This window comes from Anomalospiza imberbis, chromosome 2, assembly GCF_031753505.1.
Source record: "Anomalospiza imberbis isolate Cuckoo-Finch-1a 21T00152 chromosome 2, ASM3175350v1, whole genome shotgun sequence".
Lineage (NCBI taxonomy): Eukaryota > Metazoa > Chordata > Aves > Passeriformes > Viduidae > Anomalospiza > Anomalospiza imberbis.
The window spans coordinates 4,716,528-4,729,683 of record NC_089682.1 but is presented as its reverse complement, the minus strand read 5'-3'; the positions used below and the strand labels follow the sequence as shown (position 1 = coordinate 4,729,683).

Sequence of the window (13,156 nt, the reverse complement as noted above, 5' to 3'; positions counted from 1 at the left end):
GGATCACAGCATCAATTATTTTACTCCACTGAGCCAAACAATCTGAAAGTGCAAGAATTGAAAAGAAAACCACAGGCACTTCCAGTTATGACGTGAAAGACATAAGTTAGCTAAAAAAAAAAAGCCCCACTGTGTTTTATTTTCACACATATGGCGTGCACCTCTGTAAATGCACCATTCCTGAAAAAAAACCAAAATCTTTCCTTATTCCATGCAGAGTTGGATGCAGAGGCAGTGTGATCACAGAGCTATAAGAAGGGATTTTGGGAAAATAGTCTAGGCGAGGGATTGAGAAATTCAGAGCTAAGCTTTTTTTTTTTAATTTCCTCATTTCCCATACAGATATGCAAACTGCTCTGCTATCAAAATGAAAATAAATATTTTTTCCTTTTTTTTTAATGTATAAAAAAATTCTCAGCCTTGCACTGTTTCTCTTTCCAATCCAAACACTTAGGCCAGTGTTACAGAGAAGGCTGCAACTAGAGAAAAGAAAAATTGTCCTATCTGCAAAGAAAACACCTCGTTCTGACCTCAGCATGAAGATCTGCACTTGCAGAATGGAAGCCTGGTCAAATACATCCTCCCCTGCTCTCTCCCACTATTGTTTCTAGTCCCACCACGTGTTTGTTTTCAGCCAGGCAGGACACACACACTTTTCATTTGACTGATGCCAAACTGAACACCTCAAGCTGAAAAACAAGCCAGCATAAAGACTTTCACTTCACAGCCTGTCCATAAAGACAGGTACGTCTCCTTTGAATTTCTAGGTTGCTGAGCTCAGCCAAATTTAAAAAGTTGTCATTCTTATTTTGTTTTCTTTCTGTTACATGCTCTCTAGAAATACAGCAGAAGACAGACCTCGCTGTCTTGTCTGTCCATACATATGCAGATCAGCCTTTTCTAAATATCAAACTCGGAAAAAAACAACAAAACCCCACACGAGGGGGGGAAACTGAAAGGCTTCTCTTTTTTTTCTTTTTTTGTGCACCAAAGTGGAAAGTCATGAAGTATTGATTTTTATAAAATCCAAAAAAAATTCAAAGCCAAGTAGTTCCATTTGGTTGTATGGAGCATCTTTTGTGCTTCAAGACCAGTTCTAATCCACACACTCACCAGTGGTAGCATCCTTGTAAATTAAGAGAGGTAGTCTTGTTTTACTCTAAGGCTGAACAAGTTTGTTTCCCAGTTTTCACCACCTTGGACTATTCTGTTACAGCTCTCAGGGAGGGCAACCCTCTCAAGTGGCAGCAGTGATCTTGAGGGAAAGAAACACAAACCAACATTTCTTCTTGATCTCCCTTGCTTTTTCTCTGCTGCTTAAGTCTGACTTTTCTCCCTCCCCCACACCATAAGCACAGTTTCAAAATAAACTGATGTAAACAGAAAGCAGTATTCATTTAATGCAATTAATAAGAAAGATTTTTTTTTTCTCTTTTTCTACAGTCAGGGCTTGATTAGTTAGAAAATACTGACAGCTCCTTTTGTTTTGTGAAAGAGAGACGGACAATTTTGTTCAGACAGTGGAAGAACATCATGGCGTGGTTTTCTATCTTTTTTTTTTAAACTTTTTTTTTTTTTTTTAAAGAAGGTACTGTAGAGAGCATAAAGGCTCACTGTACTGCAGTAGCAAATCCAGTACCGTAGCACTTCAGAGGTGTTTAACAGTGCTTTGGTTCAGAACTGGTGTTAGAAAATAAAGCTATAAAAGTCACGATGCAGGGTATTTGGTGGGATTTTCAACAGCGTTTTGTAGGAACGTAGAAGGGACTGAGGAGGCATTGGCTTCTTCCCCTTGGCAGAGCTCTTTGTCCTTGGTCCCATTTTTAAGTCTGTTTTTGGGGTCCAGCCTCTCATTTCCACCGGTGGCGCACGAGGGAGGACTCGTCGTTGACCACGTCATTGTCCGTGTAGCGGTGCTGGCAGCGGGGTGGGATGAGCAGCAGCACGATCAGGACCAGCAGGATGATCCCACACAGGCTCATCAGGGCATAGGAGGCGATCCAGAGCACAGGCTCGTGGAAGGAAACGCTGGAGACGCAGTTGCTGGCCACATCCGCTGTGGTGAAAGGGCCCTCGATCTCAGAGACCGGCGAGCCGTCAACTTCTGGAGAGTTACAGAAACAAAAGGATCAGGACTGCAGACACCAGTTAAAAAGTACTTGTACATCCCTCTCCCTCTGTCATCACACATCTCAGCACATTCGCGTTTTACCACATTTCTCATTGCAATAAAAAAGTGTCTTAGGTTGGAAATGGGTGTGTGTATTCTATTCCTATCTGCGGGGCAGGTATCTCCTGTTCATTGGGCAGTTTCTTCTTTATCCCTCCCACAGCCAATCCTCCCTTCAGGAGATCTCTTCTGTTCATGGCCAGTGAGTGTCCCTGCATGGCTGAGAAAATTCCATCATCCCATGGAGAGAAAATTCCATCATCCCATGGGGAGATGCTCCGCCCAGGGGAAGGAGCCAAGCATTCCTACCTGGATACAATCTGACTCCTGCAACACCACAGCAGCCTTTGCCCACTGCATTCCCAGAGGAGCAGCTTTCTTCTCCTCTGAATTCCCAGAGGAAGCCCAGGCCCATCTCCACCAGCCCTGGAGCTTCAGAGGAAAACTCCAGCCTTGTCCAGGATCCCTGCTCCAGCAGAAGCACAGCTGGCACTGCAGGAGGGCTGAGCCACCATGGAATGGGACTGCTGCCACCACCCTGACCCACAGGGTGTCAGGGCCTGTTCTGGCTCTGGCAGTAGGTTTTTTTTGTTTGTTTGTACTATTGCATTTGTATTTTTAGTTTTTCTAGTAAAGAACTGTTATTCCTACTCCTGTATCTTTGCCTGAGAGCCCCTTAATTTCAAAATTATAATAATTTGGAGGGAGAGGATTTACATTCTCCATTTCAGGGAGGGCTCCTGCCTCTCAGCAGACACCTGGCTTTCCAAACCAAGACAAAAAGCAAGAATCCTATGTTTATAAAAAGGGACTCTGAAGCATAAGGAGACTGTGACTCTCCCACATCTCCACAGGCTGTCTGGGAGAGGACAGGCATTTCAATCAGTCAAAGCCCAAACCACTGGATCACTTCTTTGCCTCTGCACTAATCTTTCAAAGATATCCATTTAAATATCCTACAACATCCACCCTGGTGTCGGGCAGGGCCTGGGCGGTTTTTTTGCTTGTTTCTGGCATTTCCAACAACTGGAAAAGCACCTCAGGTGATGCTTTGATCTTCTGTGTTTGCTGTCTTCTTCGGGAGCAGCAGGAAGGTTCATCAGCTTCACAGATGCCTGAAAGGACTTTATCCTAAACACAAGGTGCAGTGTGGAAAGCACCCTCTTATGGATGCAAATCCAGAAGAAAGGGGAGGTGAGGCAGGAGAGCTGGGTGACAGCTGTCCACAAAAGGGGAGTGGAGGAGAGGAAGGCCAGGGTCAGGAGTGAGGAACAGGGACATGAAGGAACAACAGTGCTGTGCCAGGAGAACTAACCCAGCAACTCAAAAATGATGACAAAGTTAAGACAAGAAGCAGCTGTAATTCACTTCTCTAGTCAGCCACTTCCATGACACATCTGAATATTTTTTCATGAAGGCCTCAGTTTTAACTGTCCGTTCTATTTCTCACATATTTTACATACAGGAACACTCTTGCCCGATTGGAAGTGATCCCATCTACTAAAAACTGTATCTCTTAGTTTCACATATCTTAGTCACAACTGCTGAAACCACATTTAAAGAGATTACCATAAACTACCCCCTTGGAAGGAAGAAGGGAGCCTGGATTTCACAAAGGTGACCTTTAAAGTTCTTCAGGTTTTTAAAGAAATGCAGAATAGTTTGATTGCTTTATCTGCATAGATTTTGGTCGTCATTCAGTCCCTGGCCTCATAAGACCTTGTATTATTTTAAGATTTAGGTTTTGTTAGATTTAATTGAATTTAATTGTGGGCTGGTGTTGAAAGGGACAATCCTGCACCCTCACTCCTGTCCCTCACAGCCCTGTTCGTGTTGGTGGAGGGAATGGGAGGCTGCAGCTCGCAGATCAGATGGGAGACCAACCTTCACAACAAACAAAATGCCCAAACAAGGAATTTTCTGTAGAATCAACTCATCTGAACCAATCCTTTCTCCACCCCTAAGTGTGGGAAGACTCCTTTAGCAGGAATATGCTGTGAGAGCGAACTGGGGGCACCCGAGGCTGCACCCACGAGGACCCTGTCACTGGTGAATAACCAAACACCCACTCCCCAAACTCATTAGATGGTAAAATTCTGCCTAGAAGGTCTGTGGAATAAACCCCTTTTGTCCAGTGCCCCAGGATTGCACTTTGCAATTATTTCTCATGCAATTATTTCTTCTGAACATCTCACTCCCTCACACCATTGGTTTGTCTCTATGAAGTTCTGCAGCAACACCAAACTCAACCACATTTAACACCAATTTGAAATGCAAGGCCTAAATATCATTACTTAGTTGTATTTTGAAGAAGTGGGGGGAAAGAAAAAGCAGTACAATTTTCCACATTGGAAATAACTCTGAAAATAAAGAGTCTCTAATTACTCATTATTTGGCTCCAGCACAATTTAAAGAAGACAACACAAAACTGTTGCCATAGTGGCTGACATTTTAAATTGCATTTTGAGAATGCCTGATAGGAGCACAGCCTCTGCTTTATTCCCTCCAAAAGGGAAAAAAGTTTTCCCTCACACTCTTCCACCCCCAGAGAAATTGAGAGGAAATTTGCCTAAATTGTACAAAGAAGACCTTAACATAAACTAACAGTCACACACACCCAGCATATTACACATTAACTGAATTAGAGGATTTTGATGTATTATTTTGGAATATCTGGTGGTACCTAACTACAGTACTTGTGTAACCTTGAATAAATGAGATTTTCTTCATTCTTGATGATTACAGGACAAAAAAGGTGTCTCTGGAAAAATGCTATTTTCTAACATTTGTGTAGAACTCAACACACGCTAGCTCACCCACTTGGGTGGTTACAAAGGCAGTAAACCTGGAATTAGATAAAATGAATCATAGAATTGTAAGGTACAGCTTGAAGGAGGCCCCTGGAAGTCACCTAGACCAGGTTCCTACTCCGAGCAGGACTGTCAGCATCAACAGATCAGTTCTGTGGCAGATTTATCCAGCCAGGCCTTGTAAAACCCCAAGGATGGGGACCCTGTTTCAGTGCTGTACCACCCACCTGGTGAAGAAGAAACACCTCACTTCCAACATTCCTGAATGTCCCTGGTAGATGTTGCTCTTTGTTACATAATTTCATTTTCACTTGCCTTGGCTTGCATTCAGCTTAGGGCCTACTAAAACTCCAGTTCTTTTCCCACAAGGCTATTTTTTTTCCTTTTTTAAAAATCTTTGTTTGGAAAGGGACCTTAAAGATTATCTAGTTTAAACCCCCTGCCATGGACAGGAAACTTTCCATTAGACCAGCTTGTTCAAAGTCCCATCCAGCCTAGCCCTGAACATTTCCAGGTTGCTTCACTAAAATTAACTCTTTGATCTGAACATCCTGTCTCAAGAAGGGACCTGATCCAAAAACCTGTCCTAATCATACTGTAAACACTAGTTATCAACAGGCAACTCAAAATTATTTGTGCAAATAAGTCTTAAAGGGTTTCATGTAATGAGGAAAAGGCAAATTTCCTGCTACAGTGGAAGAGCTTCCTGCAGACATCTAACTTTCCTTATTCTTGGTACATCCTGGAGAATGAAAATGGTCCAAGGAATAATGTGGGATAAGCCAATTCTCATGTCTAACCAAGTCTGAAAAGTAACCTGGAAGTTCAATGAATTTAAGGTTTTTAATCCTGTTCCCATAATTTTTGCATTCATCACGTACAGCTCTAACACCTTACACAATTAATTTAATTTAATGTTCACACCAAGAAAGCACAAGCCATTGCAAAGCCACACTGAATGGTCTTTAACATTCCTCTGCTTCTGAAGATTGGAGCCACAAGTAATTCAGTTTAATTTATGCTCACGAGGTGACTAGAAGGCTCCAAATAAATGCCATTAACACAGTTGCTGTGGAGGGCAGGGCTGGCCTCCAGGGGAAGCTCCATCCCTCATCCTGCACTCGCAGCCGTGGCTCTCTCGTCAAAGTGCTGTTAAATATGGAAACCACAAGCTGTGAAGGAGTGAAACTCAGCATAACTGGCACAATCCAGCAAAATGTCATCTGCCTCGTGTGAGTGGAATCTGGCAGCTCCGTGCGTCTTGTCTCAGCTGATTCCTCAGGAAGCCGAGTTCCCGTGATGTGGAGTGAGACATGTGCAGAAAACGTGGACAAAGAGACAAGAAGGAAATGGCTTGGAACACCAGCTGGGTGTAATCACGTGTCCAAGCTCGTGGAAATTCCAGTGGCAGCTCTGTTCAGCAAGCTCAGTTCTTCCTCTCTGGCAGAACTACGTGAAGTGGTCAAACTGTGCTTGCAGGTAGCAATACTAGCACCAAGGTGCTGTTGTTATGGTTCTCAGGTTATTTTTCTCAACAAAGAAGGGCTGGCAAAGCAGTTCTAATGCTCAGCAGCTGCCTCGTGTCCCCTGCTGACCATGCATGGTCAATGTGTGGTGTCAGATGCCCCTTCCTCCCTCCACTGCAGCAGGACAGGGACAGGAGGCAGCTCCACACTTGTTCCAGCTGCAGTCAGGAGGCACCAGGAAGAATGAAAGGCAGGAAAACCTGGCCTGCAGTATTTGTCCAGCTACACTCTCCTGCCAGATGCATACAAAACATGTCTTTCATCACTGCCTGGCACCTCACAGAACTGTCCATAAAGCAACTCGTATCAATATCCAGATTTTCTCTGGGAGCCAGCTCAAAGCCAACAAGTCTGAGCTTGTTGACAATGGAGAGATTAAAAAAAAAAAAAAAAAAAAGCTTTAAAATTGCCCTAAAGCTACAACTCAGCCAACCAGTATCTCTGTTTTTCCCCACTATGATTGCATTAAGCACTCCAGTCCTAACTACCTTTACCATCTCTAAGACCTTAAAGACTGCACTGCCAGTTCCAGTCCTTTTCTCATGCAAACCTCAGGTTAGACAATGTTTTTCAGGACACAGACCATTCCTGTTTGGGACAGAGACATGAATATGGGTGCACATCCTTCCCCTCCTCTCCCACTTGGAGGTTCTTCTGATGTCAAAGCAATGTCTGAACAACAAGGGGAGGAAACTCCAAAGCTTTTTGGGTTTTAGCTACTCTTGGTGAGAAAAGAGAAATCATGAAAGTTATCCAGCACAGTAAAATCAGCCAGAAATGATGAGCTTTTTCACATCTCCTCAGCAGCTGGTTAATAAATTAATGGATTTCTGCTTACAGTGAGAGAAGTAATTGTTTAGAATTACCACAAACACTACGAGTCTTAATCTGAGTCCCATTTTCACCTCAGCTCTTTCTTTGCCAATTTCTGAGGGGCTGAACAGGCTCAATTTACATTAAGAGAAAAGTGTGAGTAAGGCACTTCACTGCACACTGCAAGAGTTGCTTGAAGAATCCATTTATGCACAGCTCAGAGCAGGAACCAGCCCAAAATGAAGCTGCATTAAAAACAGGGACTCGTCTGACTGTTGGGGAAACTCCACACACAGACAGATGTCCCAGAAAGATCATCTCTGTGAGAGGGAAGAACCCAGCACAGATGCCCAGAGCTGAGGTTAATCACTTCATGCCAAAAGATGTCGCAATACAATTTTGGGTTTTCTTTTTTCCCCCTTTCCTTTGAAATGTGAGTAACTTGAAATTTCTTTAAAATACACCTTTCACGGTTCCTGCCAACAGATACGTGGCAAAGATGTTTCTCTGAGTTTCCTTGCTCCCCAAATCCTGAGAAATTTTCCTCTTACCTGCACAGGGACTCACTGCAAAGCCCACTCTCCTCTGGGCTCTGTCAAAGATGACATAAAATCCTTCCATGACTGTAGCACCAATGACCAGAGCGTTTGTGGAGGAGGAGATGCCAAATCGGTAGCACTGCAAATTATCTCCTATCACAAGGATAGGTTGAATATAAAGCTGTTAAAAAAAAAAAAAATTAAAAAAATGGGAAGGCAGAGTGTAAAAAGCAACACCTCACAGCAGGTAGATGTTCAGACTTTTCATTCTTATATTTCAGGCACACAAATTCCACTGGAAATGGAGAATGGATAGGGGCAAACAGATTTTTGTACATGATTTAAAACTGGTCAAAGCTAACAGGCAGGTAAAGAGGTAAAGCTCGTGGATTCTAAAATGAATTTGAACACAGTCAGTCACTACAGGCAGGTCAACAGCAAATTCTTGAGATTCTCACATTTGACCATAATTTCCATAAGGGAAGGATGGCTGAGGAAGAACTTGGGAGATGAACTCAAATTAGAGAATAATTAGTTATTAAAAGAATTATTAGGATTGAGTTGATTCAGAGAGCATTCATTGTCAGCTTCAAGGTTCTAGATTTTATAAATTCAAGTCACATTTCACCCCCTGTCTCCTCGGGGAAGATGAATGATTGCCAAGCTACATGATCAATACAGAAAAAGCTTATCATAAGGCTTTACTATATTTAAAGTTAAAATGTACTTAATAGGTTCATTCTTTCCTTTGCTCCTGCCCATCCCTTGAGGTAAAATAATGTATTAGTAATGTTAGACAATACAAGCCTGTACTGAAACTTACACTGGGAGGAGAAGCCAGAGAAGAAAAACAAAAGTGGCACATTATATTCTAAATATAATGGTATGGATGGAATATTAATAAAAGATAAACCAGGCGAGTTACAGAAACTGGTGAAGAGCTCACAAAGGGTCATTGCCAAGATTTTCATATTCAGAAGAAGTGCTCCAACTCAAAATGCCACGAGAAACAAATCAATTCCCTTCCCAAAATGAGAAGATCAAAATGAGCAGAGACATTCTGTATTGACATCTGATGTGGCCAAAGCTCATGAAAACAAAACAGAAACTTGCCTGTTTTTCCTGACAAATTAAAAAAAAAAAATTCCCAGCTAGATGGACTGCACTGAGAGGGAAAATGCTTTGTCCCTTTCTTTTTTGCTTTTAGGACTGAGAAGTTTGTTATTTTCCCTATTTAAAAATTGATTTTTAAAATTTGATTAAAAAAGGTTTCCCTTGCTTGCAATAAGCCATTTCCCTGTTACTGCTAAAAATAGCTCCTATTTTTTAAGAGCATGTGCTTTATAACAGTAAAAATAAATGCACAGATGAATAAACAAAGAAGGTTGAGACCTGTGGTAGGATAGAGATCCGAAACGACCTACTGGAGTTTTCATCCCTCAGGTAAATGGAGAGTTTGGGAAATAAGGACCAGGGTTTTTCAGTTCTATCCCAGCATGCAAGCTGTGTACCAGTCCAGAATTCAGAAGAGAATTCTTGTATCTGTAAAACAAAGCAAACAAACAAAATTATGCTTAGAGATTACAGCCATTTTGATAGATCTTTGTGAATGATCACAGCCACTATTCGATACTTCTTTCATTTCCATGGAGAAATTCAAGAGCAGAAATCTGAGCTGCTTCTTTAAGGACCAAGGCAAAATCCCAAAACCCAACACCCAAACCAAGGTGTGTCATGACCCATCATGACCTGGAGAAGGGGGAAGAGGCAAAAGCAACTTTAGCTCTCCTTTCCCTCCCCATTTCTGTCCCATTATTTCCTCTACTGCAGTGAACACATGTGGCCTCCCTGAGCAATCACTTCCACAATGGGATTTTACTGCCTCCCTCCCTCCCCTCTGACCAAACACCAATGGTTTTGCATTTTACATTTTATAAAAAACACAAACCAAAACACACACCGCGTGAATATATAATGAGATCATGAGGTCCCGTCCATTCCTCATGCACCTACAGCTCCTTACTGAGGGTTTTGAAGCCAAGGGCTAAGCCAAGTATCTCCTGGCATCTGAGGGAATCATTTGCTGTAATGGAAAGAAACACACCCTCTGTCTCTTTTGAAGCCCTGTCACTTCCTACCAGTACAACCTGACACACTTTTGAAATAAATCTGATTAACAGTCTTTTGTAATATATCCATGGAACGAACAAAACAAAAAGCCAACCCCTACAGAGCTTGTTTGGCTAAGACAAACATCTTGCTCAATGTTCCTGCTGCCTGAAGCTGACCTGCTGCCAGATCTGAGCAAAACCCTTCCTCATTTTACTGCATTAGTTTGGCTGGTTCCTGTTCCCCCAGAAGGCAGCAGAAGGGAGGAGCTTGATCTGAGGCTGCACAGCCAAAGCCTCCCATCTGGGTGAAGGAAAAAGATGGAATCCAGCCTCTGCACTCTGCTCATTTGTATTTACCTGTGATATGGATTATTCTGTAAGCATCAGCTCATTCATTAAAATATGGCATTTAACAGGTGACAGGCACTCACCCTCGCCACACGCCTGCCAATGAAGTGTTTGTTAGGGCTGCACAGAGACTTCTTCCCATTTCCAGGTGCTCTGCCCTGTTCTTGGGCCTCAACAAGCACAGACTCATGTGAACAAGGAGATTTCTCACCACGAGCAGGCTTTTTACCCTGAACTCTCAGCTCATGATGAAGTGCATCCCTTGGCACGGGCAGAACCCTCTTCCCTCACAGCTGAGTCCCAGGCCAAACCTGCTGAGAAACACAGCTCTCCTCTCTTTCCATTTGCTCTTGAAAAGCAGATCTGAGAAAAATTGCAACGTACCACCCAGCCAGGTCAGGCCAAGCTTATAAAGTGCTCTGTTTTAAGTGCCTGCTTTAATTTCCCAGAAAGACTGCTTAATGCCTTGCTTTTCCTTCCTTCCTTCTCCACACTGCAGCAATGCACGTGGGAGATTAGAGTGCATGACACCCAAAAGGCTATTAAAATAAAGATTTTAGGATTATCTGAGCCTTCCTTTGTTCAGCTTTCTAACTTAACACTGTATTCCTGCTGTCCTGACTTCAGCTCAGTGAGGTGTAGTAGGTGCCCCCCTTCCCAGGCTCATTTCTGCCCATCTGCCAAAATCACCACCCTTCAACACCAAACTGCATCATAACAGCTGCTCCCTGAAAGCCTTCAGTCCAAATAATTTAAGTTTAAAAAGCATCTGGACCAATCAAGAGCATAGAGCTCACAGCCTTGTTTTTGAACTGAGCTGAATAAAGGAATGTGTCACACACTGTTATCCCAGTTTATCTGAGAGGGAAAATAACATCTGGCTGGGGTGCTCTTAACAAGCTACGAGGAGCAGAAACTTGTTAACCTGGCTCACCCGTGGCCAAAAAAGTGTGTCTGACTACAGCAGATGATTTTTTTTCCAGTGGTACATCTCCTGGCAGATGCACAGAGCCGCAGTACAATTGCTGAAAATACCCATTTTCCTGACATTGCTCCTACACAGCTGGAATCCCATCCCTGCACCCTGTAACTGCTTTCTTATTTAGTAGACTATCTCCTTTGTTTAGAGCTGTCAAAGTAAATTCTGGGGTGTGTGGAGGGAAAGGGGTAGAGCAGGAAGGTCCTTGAGATTAAAAAGAACTCAGAAAAAAAAGCTACTTTATGCATTTTTAATAGGAACAGAAAAAAAAAAACAAAACAACAAACCATTAAGCAGAGTGAATGGTTCCCCTCTAATACTTTATTGATCTGTCCACTGTTTCCTTGTGAGGTGGAAGGCCCCACTTCAAATGTCCTGACCAGCATCAGAGGGAAATGTGGATCACTGTGACCACTTCCCAGGAGGATTCCTTATCCACAGGGTGACATTACAAGAGCTCCTGGGCTGGCTTCTTTCAGTTCTCCCCGCCATGGACTGAAATCGTTCCAGTCAACACTGAAGTGTTGTGCAAAGAGAAGAACTCGTAACTGGTACATTTATTTCAGATATTGGACATCTGCAGGCAGTGAAGAACACTTCATGCCAAATCTCTGCTCTCCATCAAGTAGGAAAAAGGATCTCAATCTTGAATTATCAGCACACAGGCAAACACTGTTTTGGGGCAGCTGCTTACTGTGTTTCCTGTGATTTGCATCAACAACCACTGTCTGACTGTGAGTCCATGACAAAAATATCGAGTTTGTTCACACTGAAATAGCTGGTGTTTATTCTTCCTCTTTAACCTTCTTGGTGCTGTTCCTTGTATTGAACAAAAATTTATGAATAGTTTTTATTAATCAGAAAATGCTGCTTCAGCCACTCTGCACACAGAGAACTCCACCATCCCTGTGCCCTACTTCTAAAGCCCACTCTGTTTCCAAAGAAAGATGCTTTTGAACATAAATAATTCAATAATGAAGGTCAAAAGCAGCTTTATTGATATGAATAACCCTAATGAATGGCATTTATTCTAGACAGCACTAAGAATTATACTTGGAAAGGAACTGCTTGCAGCAGCAGGTTCTCCTACTTTATAAACACTGTTTTGAATGAGAAGACTGATTTTTGCACTCTTTAATACTTTGAATCAGAGCAACAGGGATTATGTCCGTGTTTCTGAAATGCTTAGAATAAAACACACCATTTCTGCCCTATTTCTGATGCATTTCCATACACACACTTCTCGTCTGCACTTGTGGCCCCCCTTTTCCCTCCTCCCTTTTTTTTTTTTTTTTTTTTTTCACCTCTTCCTTTCCATCAAAGGCCATCAGTCATTTCTCCCTTATTAACAGGGCTAGACCAGGGAAGGTCCTGCTCCCCTCAGGTGAAAAACCCACGACTTGCAAGGCAGGCAGCAGAGATGACACTCCTTTCAAAGACCCCATGATCCTTGAACAGGAATTTCACATTTTTGAGCAGGTTTCATGGCATTTTCTTACCAGGGACGTGCGAGCTATTGCCTGCACCACAGCACCGAAGACTTTCTCTGGCAGTCGAAGGAGAGTGGTTCCACTGTCTACTATGGCTTTGTCAGCATTGTACTGGGGAGGGGAGAAAGAAAAAAGAGAGAAGTTGTATGCTGCAGTTACTGTAATGCAGATCCCACTGTCTCCTGAGCAGAACAAAGCTGCTCCTTTTTGGCAGCTGCCTTGCCAGAACTGCATGTCATACTTGTCAGCAGCTCTCTCCAGCTGACAGCTTCAATCCCAGTGAAATCTGAGAGAAAAGAAAAAAAAAAAAAGCAAGATACTATCAGCCTACACTTATCTGCACAGGTCAGGAAATTACTGTGTCACCAGA

The 13,156-nt window shown here is 42.8% G+C and overlaps 1 protein-coding gene across 1 annotated transcript in view; it reads right to left on the bottom strand.

The window, feature by feature from the left end:
* Positions 1 to 961: 961 nt before the first annotated feature.
* The window catches only part of BACE2 (beta-secretase 2), a 48,387-nt gene continuing 36,192 nt past the window's right edge, over positions 962 to 13,156 (bottom strand). The window contains exons 6-9 of the mRNA XM_068179567.1: positions 12,796 to 12,897; positions 9,251 to 9,400; positions 7,871 to 8,039; positions 962 to 2,104 (exon numbers count right to left, since the gene is read on the bottom strand). Of these exons, the coding sequence (XP_068035668.1) occupies positions 1,851 to 2,104; positions 7,871 to 8,039; positions 9,251 to 9,400; positions 12,796 to 12,897 (675 nt within the window). The 3' untranslated portion in view covers positions 962 to 1,850. The remainder of the gene's footprint in view (positions 2,105 to 7,870; positions 8,040 to 9,250; positions 9,401 to 12,795; positions 12,898 to 13,156) is intronic.